The sequence below is a fragment of the Euleptes europaea genome, chromosome 1 (assembly GCF_029931775.1).
Source record: "Euleptes europaea isolate rEulEur1 chromosome 1, rEulEur1.hap1, whole genome shotgun sequence".
Taxonomy (NCBI): Eukaryota; Metazoa; Chordata; class Lepidosauria; order Squamata; family Sphaerodactylidae; genus Euleptes; species Euleptes europaea.
The window spans coordinates 175,068,812-175,081,581 of record NC_079312.1 but is presented as its reverse complement, the minus strand read 5'-3'; the positions used below and the strand labels follow the sequence as shown (position 1 = coordinate 175,081,581).

General features: G+C 42.0%; 1 protein-coding gene across 1 annotated transcript; it reads right to left on the bottom strand.

Moving 5' to 3' along the window:
• Positions 1–8,926: 8,926 nt before the first annotated feature.
• On the bottom strand, positions 8,927–9,862 carry LOC130485861 (olfactory receptor 1L3-like). Its single transcript, XM_056859011.1, has one exon. It carries the CDS (start codon positions 9,860–9,862, stop codon positions 8,927–8,929), a length of 936 nt encoding a protein of 311 aa, XP_056714989.1.
• Between the last annotated feature and the right edge of the window lie 2,908 nt (positions 9,863–12,770).

Here is a 12,770-nt window from a genome sequence, read left to right as displayed (position 1 = left end):
AATGTTGCTGGTTGGTCAGCTAGAATTACTGGGTCTAATACGTTGTCATCCCCCCCCCCCCAGCTTTTGTTGTTATTCTTGTACATGCTGGATTCAGAAAAGGAAGAGGCACTGGAGATCATATTGCAAATTTAGGTTGGTTACTGGAGCATGCAAAAGAATTTCAGAAGAATATCTCCTTGTGTTTCCTAGATTACTGGAAAGCTTTTGACTGGGTGGATCATGAAAAGCTATGATTGGTTTTATAGACTATATGTGGAAGCATCAGCCTTAGTATGGCTAAAAGACTGGATACAACTAAAGAATAACCGGTTACTTGACTTAGAAGGTTTTGATAATAGATACGGGTGGCATGGTTACCTATGGCATGATACACTTAAAAATCATAAGGCTTTTCAATATCATATTGTAAAATCTTCATTAATAAAAATTTGGTTAAAATATAAACATCTCTTAGAACAGGGGTGGGGAACGTCAGGCCTGGGGGCCGTATAAGGCCCTCGAAATCATTTGGTCTGGCCCTTTATGGGTCCTGGTAGATCTCTAGCTCAGAAGGATGCTGCTCTGCCTGAATCTCTTGGGCCCAGCTGGGGACAGCAGAGCTCAAAAGCGAGTCGCTCTATGTGGCAGACACTCGGAGCCGTCTCCGGTAGTGCCTCTTGGCTAAATGTTTGACCAAATATAGCAGGCTAATTTTTAAGATGATAATTTTGTATGGCCCCTGAATGATGTTATAAATATGCAAATAGCCCTTGGGAGAAAAAAGGTTCCCCACCCCTGTCTTAGAACCTAGAACACCCCTATGGATCTCTGCACAAGAGATGTTAACATTGCGACCATTGAGACCATCTCAGTTTGTCACTTATCAAGACCTTTTGGTACGGGAAGATAATAAATGTGCCCTAAGGGAACATGAAGAACTGAAGGAATATATGACTTGGTTCCAATATCATCAGATACAATCAGTATATTTACAAGACATGAAGACTGGCTTTACTAAAGATAAATCAACTTTTCAACGAATGTTATTGGAAAATAATGAACACTTAATCTCAAAAATGTATAAGATGTTATTGATACTATATACGGAACAAGACCAAATCAAACCAGCGATGATAACCTGGGCACAGACATTGGGTCATGATATTCCTTTGAATAAATGGGAACGACTTTGGTCAAAAGATATGAAATATATACTTTCACAATCATTGAGAGAGAATATTTATAAAATGATCTATAGATGGTATTTGACACCAAAGAAACTAGCCAAAATGTATGGAGCAATGTCACCAAAATGTTGGAAATGTCAAGAAAAAGTTGGTTCTTTTCACCACGTCTGGTGGCTTTGTGAAAAGGCAAAAAAAATTTGGGATATGATTTACAACGAATTAAGGTTGATAGTACAACATAATATCCCTAAAACACCGGAAATGATGTTGTTAAGTATAACACCAGATTCTATAGTGACTCAGAGATCATTTTTGATACATGCCACTACTGCTGCAAAACTGGTCTATGCAACGAAATGGAAAACATCTGAGATACAAGATAAGACTGCCTGGATAGATAAAATGATGGAACTGGCTGAAATGGCAAAACTTACTGCATTAATAAACCAAAAGGAAAACACGGAATTTGTGGGAGAATTGGAGGCATGGACAACATACTGTGTAAATGAATTTAACTTGGGAAATATTAAGGGATATGTTTTGATCTAATTCAAATTGTTTGAAGCAATTAAGATATCAAAGTTAAAGATTAGACTTTAAGATAATAATAAATGTGGGTTATTATAATGAATTAGACTTTAAATACAAAGAGAAAAATAAGGATATTAAATGGATAGAGGAGGGGAGAGGGGAAGTTAATTATATATATATCTTTTTAGTGATAAGATAAAAATTGTTTATATTATACACTATGTGAATGGAATGATACAATTGAATGTGAATTAAAAAATATTGTCGAAGGCTTTCAAGGTCAGAGTTCATTGGTTCTTGTAGGTTATCTGGGCTGTGTCAGAGAGACACTGTCCTTCAGTGTTACTCCTCTGAAGATGCCTGCCACAGCTGCTGGCGAAACGTCAGGAAAGAAAATACCAAGACCACGGTTACACCGCCCGGATAACCTACAAGAATCAAATGTGAATTAGTTTGAAAAATAATAAAAAATTATTTTTTTTAAAAAAAAGCTATGATTGGTTTTAAAAGAAATGGGTGTGCCACAGCATCTGATTGTTTTGATGTGCAACCTGTCCTCTGGACAAGAGGCTACTGTTAGGACAAGTATGGAGAAACAGAATGGTTTCCTATTTGCAAAGGTGTCAGACAAGGATGTATTTTATCTCCCTATCTGTTCAATCTGCATGCAGGACATATATTAAGGAAAACTGGATTATGAAAACGGAGTGAAAATGGGTGGAAGGAACATTAACATTTTGAGATATGCAGATGACACCACATTACTGGCAGAAAATAGCGTAGACTTGAAGCGACTACTGATGAAGGTTAAAGCAGAAAGTGCCAAAGCAGGATTACAGCTGAACATCAAGAAGACAAAAGTAATGACTGCAGGGGAATTACACAACTTCAAGGTCGATGATGAAGAAATTGAAATTGTTCAAGGCTTTCTATTCCTTGGCTCCGTCGTCAACCAAAATGGAGATGGCAGCCAAGAAATCAGAAGGAGATTGAGACTGGGAAGGGCAGCCATGAAGGAGCTAGAAAAGAATCTGAAGAGTAAAGATGTGTTCTCTGGTGACCAAAATCGATTCATCCACAGTATTCTCCATTACTATGTATGGGTGTGAAAGTTGTACAGTGAAGAAAGCTGACAGGAAAAAAGTTGATTAATTTGAAATGTGGCTTTGGAGGAGTTTTATTGATACCATGGACCACCAAAAAGTCAAATAAGTGGGTTTTACATAAAATCAAGCTTGAACTCTCTCTAGAACCTAAAACGACTAAACAGAGGCTATCATATATTGGTCATGGTATGACAAGACAAGAGTCCCTGGAAAAGACAATAATGCTAGGAAAGGTTGAAGGCAGCAGGAAAAGAGGAAGACCCAACATGAGATGGATTGACGCTACTAAGGCAGCCACAGCCCTCAATCTGCAAGACATAAAATCAGAGTTGGAAGGGACCATCAGGGTAATGTAGTCCAGCCCCCATACAATGCAGGAAATTCACAACTACCTCACCCCCACACCCCAGTGACCCCTACTCCATGCCCAGAAGAAGGGCCAAGATGCCCTCCCTCTCATGATCTGCTTAAGGTAATAGAATCAGCATTGCTGACAGATGACCATCTAGCCTCTTCTTAAAAACCTCCAAGGAAGGAGAGCTCACCACCTCCCAAGGAAGCCTGTTCTAACTGCTCTGTTAGAAAATTCTTCCTAATGTCTAGACAGAAACTCTTTTGATTTAATTTCAACCCGTTGGTTCTGGTCCGACCTTCTGGGGCAACAGAAAACGACTCAGCACCATCCTCTATATGGCAGCTCTTCAAGTACTTGAAGATGGTTATCATATCACCTCTCAGTCTTCTCTTCTTCAGGCTAAACATACCCAGCTCCTTTAGCCTTTCGTCATAGGACTTGGTCTCCAGACCCCTCACTATCTTTGTTGCCCTCCTCTGGACACGTTCCAGCTTGTCTACATCTTTCTTAAATTGCAATGCCCAAAACTGAACACAGTACCCTAGGTGGGGTCTAACCAGAGGAGAGTAAACCTGAGCAAGGCTGTAAAGGAATGGATAGGACATTTTGGAGGGCATTAATTCACAGTCTCCATAAATTGAAAGCAATTTGATGGCACTTAACACACATGCAGCTAAAAAGACTGAATTTCTTAATCAGTGCATATTAGCTATCCACCTGCAGAACTTTGCCATGGATGTTACTGCAAACATTCTCTTTCACCAGAAGGTTCACAAAGGTTTCCTTGGTAGAGATCCCACAAGGAAGCAATAAAGAGGCTCTGGCAGGCTTACTGGTAGAAATTTTCCAGTGCATGGAAGCACTGCTACTTACCCAACTGGTGAACGCTACCCAAAGTCTGCTTTCTGTTTGCAGCAGCAGCAGAGTTTGTGAGCACAGCTGTGACTTCCTCTTGGTCAACCAAGGCTTCCTCCTTCTGACATATATTTTGTTGTTGCGTGAAACCGTGCTGGCACGGTGGCACCACCAGCTTTTGTTCATGCTTTGGGGCACTTTCGGCACTCTGATACTCAGAGGATGGCTCAGCCAGGTTTCCCTCCAGAGCCGTCCCCGAGGAAGAGTTCTGAGACACGACCCCAAAGGCATAGCAAATTAGCCTGTTTATGGCATGCTCTCCTTAAAAAAAACACAACGTGCACATTTCCCATAGAATGGCAGCAGGAAATCCTCAAGGAACTTTCCAGAAGCAGAAATTGGATGCAGAATAGTGCCGAGTTGCTTACTCCCTAAGCTACTTCCAAAAGACCAAGCTTGGGGTACTTTTCGTCTTCTTTGTCATTGGGGAGAACCACCAGTCAAATTGACTAATGACCTGGCAGTGGTGAAATCCAGGCATAAGATCCAACGGTCACATGGTAGTCCATAGGAGTCCCATTAATGATGGGAGCCAGGGGGTGGTGAGACACCTTAGTTCCCCTCCCCTCCTCTGTCCTAATTACTGGCAAGGGTATCAATACCCTTCCTGGCAAGTCTGGTGCTAAGTCTGGTGGGGTGGTTGGTGGAGCATCAGGAACTCTGAAGTCACTGGAATATGTCATTTTCCCCTTTTGCGCTTATCTTCTTTGTTTACTTACTTTATATATTCAGGCCTTGGCAGGCTCCTACATAACTATTTTAGACAAGGATTATTTCATTTCATTTTACTCTATTATATTTTTGCTTTTAAACAGCCACACCCATATTTTAAACCAGCTATATCTAGTTATTTTTAATAATTTCTAATTACCCCTACTATTCCTATTTTTCCCTAATCCCTATAATTAAATCACCTTGATTTCTTTTGATATTATTTTTGATATTTTTGATATTATTCCAGCTTTTCCTATCCATTTAAATATTTTTATATATCCCTATATTTCTATATTTTATATTTACGCCCATATCAGATTTTCATCTAAGCTCCACTTCACTTATTTATCCATTTATCTATTTGTACTTTTGAGCTCTGAGCTCTGGAATATTTTATTTAATATATAATACAAACTGGGGAGCTTTAGGACCTCCCACTAGCTGGTAGGGATGTTGGAATTCTGAGACCATCCCTAGTTGAGGGTTTCCAAGCTAGGGTTGCCAACCTCCAGGTACTGCTGAGAGAAATATGCACTAGTACTAGCAAAGTCTGGCTGAGGAAACAATAGTACAAGGCTCAAACAATCAATTTGCAAAAACATGTATTGGACAATTACAACAGTGAAAGTGCAAAGAGTGTAGAAAACGAAAACTTATAAACTAAGCTAACAATTATAGTCTTAAAAATTGGTAGGTTCAAGTCAATAAATATGTTCAATTCAGTAGATATATTTCAATATGAAGTCAGGAAGACTCTATAAAAGTTCATGACTAGTATATCTTTTGCTTGCATGAAGGGAACGAAAGTAGGGAGGAACACATGAAGCTGCCTTCTACTGAAATCAGGCCCTTGGTCCATCCAAGTCAGCATTGTCTACTCAGACCCGCAGGGTCTCAGGCAGGGGTCTTTCACATCTCCAGGGGAACCGATCTCCATTGGCTGGAGATGAACCGTAATAGCGGGAGATCTCCAGTTAGGACCTGGAGGTTGTCAACCCTAATAAGCACTGAAACATTATATGTTAAATTATGTAGCTATCTAGTGAGAGCATACTTACAGAGATAGGAAAATCCATTGATCTTTGCCCAATATGTCCAGCGGGCCGGGCTGGTTAACCTCCCTTCCTAACAGCAGAGCATGGTGGGAAATCCCAATAATGATTTTGTGGCACTGTAAAATTGGCGCTACAAGGGCATCGCCGTTAAGTATTAAAGCTATTGCTATGCGGGGAAGAATGAACACTTTCTTCCCTAGTGGATGGCTAGGGTTGCTATCCTCCAGGGACTGAATCCAAACAATACATAGGTCGACCTATAATAAGAGTAATTCAACAATGTTGTGCTATTCAAAATGAATTAAATAACATGTAAATATCAATGCCTCCATTGTCTCCTCATACCACGTGTATAAGTCTACTACAAATTTACATTTTCCAAGACATAGTGCTGCCTATTATAAATCTTGATATGGTATTACAAAAACAGAGCTGAGCAAAGCATGTAGAAAGCGACTTCCAAGATGTAGTGCATATAGTCATACAGTCAAACAAAGTCCCAAGGAGATGCGCAATTTCAGTGCGCGCCTTCCTGAAGCACTTCATGTCAAATTCCACCAGCCAGCATGTAGCCAGTGGGAAAGCCAGCCAGCAGGAAAATGGTCTTGTAGAAATGACTTGTTTCGTTGTCCAGCTTCATCAGTTCCATTTATGTGTCCTTCAATGTACCAAACTGCTTACAATACTATTGCAAATCCTTCACTTAAGGTTCCTTATCGGATACATAGATCTCCTGCTGTAACAAATGATCTCCAGCCAAGAGAGATCAGTTCCCCTGGAGAAAATGGCCACTTTGGCCATTGGACTCTAGGACATTGAAGTCCCTCCCCTCCCCAAACCCCGCCCTTCTCAGGCTCCACCCTCAAAACCTCCTGCCATTGGAGGATCAGAAACTCTGAAGTCACTGGAATCTTTTATTTAGTATATAATACAAACTAGGGAGGTTTAGAACTTCCCATGAGCTGGTAGGGAAGTTGGAATTCTGAGACCATCCCTGGTTAGAGAATATTTGCCAGTTTGTAGGCTAGGGTTGCCATTCTCCAGGTACTTAGTAAATTTCCGATAGGAAAATCAGTATATCAACATGCTGCCACTGATTACTATACTTTTCTATATTTTTCAGTTCCTCTTATATTGGTAACTTATTCAATTTACAATTATACCGAAGTTACAAAATAATAATACAGTGAGTTATGTTACATACAATATTAGTGCATAAACCGGACCATATGTTCACAACATACAGACTTCCTCAAAGTCCATAACATCCGGTGTTATAAGCTTGTTATAAGGTCCCATATCAATCTCAATAACTGTATTGTATTCCACTGTGTTGTGGTATTTCTTCAGGGAATTGGAACAAGAAAATTACTACCCGGCTACAGGAATCCTCCGAGCCGCGTTGAAGGATGCACTTGCTTCCGTGGTCAGCTGATCCCAGCTGGCCAATAATATGTTTCTTCTCGGAGCTGCTGCTGTTGCATATACAATATCATATACTCTTGCATATACAGTTAACACTGCTTATGTATTCCAATTTTAAGTGCACATAAATGCTGTTAGCAAAAACTGTGCTATCCAACATAATTCATGCAACAATACAGTAACAAGACCCCGATTTTTATCTTGTTTTGCTTGTAGTTGATTTGCTTCTTCAGACTTTAATTTTATCCTTCCATCTGACCACAATTTTGCAGTTCATGGAATAAGACATTTTAGACCTTTACCTTTACTGTTGTCACAGTAAACTTCAACTGGAGATGTCAATGGAGAGGTTGGTGGACTTATTCTACCTATGCATTGAAACCATATTCTTAACAAACCATCTCTAAAAATAGGTCTTCCATCTTGAGTTTGCATTGTTCTTAATTACTTCTTAATCCATAGATAGTTATGTATTCCTTCTTTAATATCAATAGTTTCCATTTTTGCATTCCTTCAATTTGGATCAATAACCCAGGATCCAGCCAAACATGTTTTTGTCACACTTGAGCTAAGGTTACCAATTCTGGCTTGGGAAATTCCTGGAGTTTGTGGGGGGCAGTACCTGGGGAAGGGAGGGTTGCCAGGTGGCTTAGATTGGCGGGCAATTGCTTGCCAATCCAGTGTTCAGCTTGGAAGCGGGGATGGCATGTGCACGCAGCCACACCAACGTGATCACATCACTTCAGGTTTACACCAGGAAGGGACGCAATCACTTCGGCACGGCCACACGCACATGATCCCTGCCTCAGCTCCACCAAAAATACCTCCCACTGGAGCCAAAGGAGGTACCTGGCAACATTAGGGGAGGGCCTTCTGTTTCTCCTGGACTCTATGGTATAACATAGAGTCTGCCTTTCGAAGCTGTCATTTTCTTCAGGGCAACTGATCTCTGGCACCTGGAGATCAGCTGTAATTTAATCCACAATTTAACTATGCATTGTGTGAAAAAATACTTCCTTTTATCTGTTTTGAATCTGTCACCCTCCAGCTTCAACAGATGACCTCGTGTTCTAGTATTATGGGAGATGGAGAAAAACTATCTATCTATCTATCTATCTATCTATCTATCTATCTATCTATCTATCTATCTATCTATCTATCTATCATCTTCTTTTTAAAGAAATAACTGCCTCAGCCTTATTAGAATAAGACAGGATAGGATAGATAATGTGGTTTGTGGTTGTTCACAAAAGTTGGAAAATGTTGATACAATTTAAGTTATAAAAGAAATTATTAGTTCTAATGCCAGCAAACATGGGCCTACACATTTTTATGCAGCCTGAGGAATCATTTATTGAAGCAAGGATATTTTCCTTTGATAATAAAAAATATCTCATTTAATTTTTTCCATGTTAAATATCAACAGACTTAAATTTAAAAAAATGAAATAAATGTAAACCACATTGCATTTTTTAAAAAGTATTTCCCTTCCAATGACGAAATGGGTCATCATTATTAATGATATAGGTTAAGCAAGAGGGGAATTCAACAAAATGGAGAGGGGAATCTCCTCAAAGGTATATAGGAGAGGATCCGTACCTCAGGGAACACACAATCACAAATCTCCAAGAAAATGCTAGTTTGGCCATTGCAAAACTAATGAAAATGCTTCTTAATGACTCTCTTCAGGGCTGCCTTCATTTCATTGTTCCTGAGGGTGTAGATGAAGGGATTCACCATGGGGTTGACCATGGTATACATCATAGCAGCCCACGTATCTTGTCGTACCACCAGATTAGAATTTGGCTTGAAATAAACAAAGCTTATACCACCAAAGTACATGACCACCACGCATATGTGGGACCCGCACGTGGAGAAAGCCTTCCGCTTGGCAACGGCTGATGGAATCTTCATGATGGTGAAGAAGATGAATGCATAAGAGATGATAATGAGCACAAACGGCCCCAGGATCTCCACCACCCCCTCAGTCATCAATACGAGATCTATGATGTACGAGTCAGAGCAAGAAACAGCCAGAACAGGGTAAAGGTCACAGAAAAACTGAGGGATCTCCCCAGGGTCACAGAACTCAACGCGGGACATCAAAAATGTATAAATCGACGAGTGGAACATGGTGATAGTCCAGGAGGCTGTGACCATCTGGAGGCAACGTTTGCGGTTCATAATGGAGGCATAGTACAGCGGGCGGCAGATCGCCACGAAGCGGTCATAGGCCATGGAAGCCAAAATGTAGCTGTCCGCATTACCGATAAAGATAGCAACAAACATCTGGGCCAGGCAGCCATGGTAGGAGATGGTCTTTTTCTGAGATAGCAAGTTCTGTAGCACCTGGGGGACGATGGAGCTGGCAAAACCCAAATCAGCTACTGCGAGATGGCTAAGGAAGAAGTACATGGGGGTTTGGAGGAGGTGCCTATCTGAGTAGATCAACAGGATGATGGTTACATTCCCCACAATGGTGAGCAAATACATGAAGAGGAAAATCGGGAAGAGGAGTTTTTCATCCTCTGGCTCGGATGAGAACCCACGGAGGAAGAATTCGGAGACCTGAGTCGTGTTCTTGTGATCCATTAGTCTGATGCTGCTGTAAGGGTGAAAATAAGAAGAAAACTAGAGAATCCTGCAGTTCAAATTTCGATTGATGGATTCCGAGGCACACAATCCTCCTGCCTTCATCTCGCTACGCAGTTTGCATAAGTAGAAATTGAACTGCCATGAAAACACATCCATTTGGAAGGGTGCGGTTTTGAGCAGAGACGCAATGAGTGACCACAGGGTGCTTAGACACATTTCTGCTAATTCCCCTTTTCCTCCGAATCCTCCCCATGCTCTGACCGAATATTCTGAATACATATTTATCTAGTCGTAACGCTGCCCTCCTATTCATCTAATTTAAAGAAACAGCCTTTAGGATTTATTACAGCATTTGTAAGTAATATATAATTTCCCACTCAACCTGCCTACTTCAGGGACTGAGTATCAGATGGTGGCCTATACAGCAAACATAAACCAGGTGACTACCACGAATAGCCAAGGAAAGCTAGAAAATAGTCGTGTTTCAGGGCTTGGGAATTCTGAGTTTCATGAAATCCTGACTCAGCAAGAGAAGGTATATGCACATTTTTGTGGGGTTAGTGATTGTCATGGCCCAGACTTCAACAGGTGAAGCATCATCAGAGGAAGAGCCAGAGCAGGGAGAAATAACGGGCATTGCACCTCAGGCAGCTGAGAATGCAGGGCAGGGTGAAGGACAACAGGTAGGAGTAAACACTAGCCCTGCTGAGGAATTGGAAGTAAACACAGAATCACCTCCTTCGGCACAACCAGATGCAGCTGTAACTCCACAGAAGCAAGACCCACCCAGCTCACCTGAAGCCACTCAACAGCACAGGCAAAAAGGGAGAATGGAGTTGCAAAGTAAAAGGAGAAGTGCGCGCCTACAGGCACTAAGAAGATGGCTCCAAGACTGTGCTTGGAACAGACAGATGTTGTGAAAGCAATTGTTGCAAAAGGATCTCTGACTTTTGTTGCTGACGCTACTAGACATTGATAAACGGACTTCTGACCCTGTGGACCAGACTTTTGACTTTGCCTCTGCACACCGACTTTATCTTGGTTTCCAGCTCCTGGTGGGACCCCTCCCGCCCCCGTATTCCTGCATTCCTGAACTACTAACAGCCTGCTCTCAAGACACCGAGACGACCTGGCCTAGCACAGTGATTGTGCATTTACATTGTGATGAGCCCCTATTGGACAGGGTCCATGTCATCAGTGTGAGGCACACCACACATTCCTCCAGCTCTCCCTAAACCATTTTGAATGCCCAAGACGTCAAAATAACTTCTCTCCCGTTTCTTCCTTCCTTCTGCCCGTATGAAAAACCTTTGCTGTTAGTGGGGGCCAATAACGTGAACAGCAACTGAGGGATAGAGGGCTGGCCACACACTTCATAAAAGAAATCCCAATGGGGTGGCAGGAATTCTGGGAACATCAGGATGGCTGAGATGCCCCTGTGAAGTTCTAAATAAATACATCTCTGTCATCACAAGGTTGTCCTTTGTAGAGAGCACATTAGGTTGGTAGCCCTCAGAGAAAGGAGACCTTGGTAGGCTTACTGATGGTAGAAATCTTGCAGGGTACAAAGTGCTCCTACTTACCCTGCTGATTAATAAAGTCCAAAATATGCTTTCTGTTTCCAGAAGCAAAAGGTGGAATTCTGTGTGTGTGTCATCGATGTTGCCAGTCTGAAGGATGCAGGGAAATTCATACAGGGAGCTTCCTCTGTTGAGCAGATCTGGTGCATATTTCACTGTGGCATGAGAAGATGGTGATGTAATGGTAGCACCAGCTTTTCTTCATGCCTTTGAACTCTTGGGAACTGTGATATCCAGAACTCAGGGGTGGAGGATGGTGCAGCCAGGTTCCCTCTTGAGAGATTCTCTAGAGATTAGCTCAGAGATACTACCTCAAGGGCTTAGCCAATTAGCCCAAGGTTTAAAGCAAGCCCCCCCCCGAGAAATGTTTTTGTGTGGAGTGGCTCCAAGGACCCACAAGGGACTTGCCACACCCCGAGAGAGGATGCAGAGCTGTGCAGAGCTGCCCCCTCCTTAGGTTTCCCTACCGGAAGACAATAGTCAAGATCACTGCCATTTGGAAGGAGAAGAACCACCACCCAAGTCATGTTGACCAACAACTTGGCAGAGGGAAAACCATCAAATAAATGCAGCCAGAGATATTGGACTTGCATAAGGTCTAGGAGTCATGGGGGTAGTTCTGCCAGAAGGTTTGAAAAGTTTTTTTGCCTTTGGGCTCTTGGGAGCGGTGATATCAAGAACTCAGGGATGATGGGACAGTTGGGTTCTCTCTTGAGAGATCCTCTGGGGACTGGGGACTGGCTCAGAGACACCGCCTCAGGGGCTTAGCCAATTTACCTAATGTTTACAGCAATCCCCACTCTGCCATGGAAGCTTGGGCTAGGTATACACAGCCTAATCTAATTTACAGGGTTCTTGTGGAGCTAAAATAGTGGACAGAATTTCATGAGCCACTCTGGATCTCACTGATGAGAAAGGCAGGCAATGAAGGCAGTAAATAAATAATAAATAGATAAGTTGCTTTGGATTAAGGTCGAATGGTCAAACAATTGTGCTCCCAGAAGCCAGTGAGAAGTTTTCGAAGTTGGGGGGGGGGGGATCATTTAGTTCCCTGTGCAGGACTCTGGAGAAACACCATATAAATGGCCAATTAAAAAAAAAAAATGATAAGAAGAAGAAGAGTTGCTTTTTATATGCTGACTTTCCCTACCACTTAAGGGAGAATCAAACTGGCTTACAATCATCTTCCCTTCCCCACAACAGACACCCTGTGAGGTAGGTGGGGCTGAGAGCGCTCTAAGAGAGTTGTGACTAGCCCAAGGTCATCCAGCTGGGTTCATGCATAGGAGTGGGGAAACCAATCGGTTCACCAGATTAACCTCCGC

Coding starts and splice junctions, on each gene's coding strand:
- LOC130485861 (XM_056859011.1), bottom strand. CDS start 9,862: ATGGATCACAAGAACACGACTCAGGTCTCCGAATTCTTCCTCCGTGGG.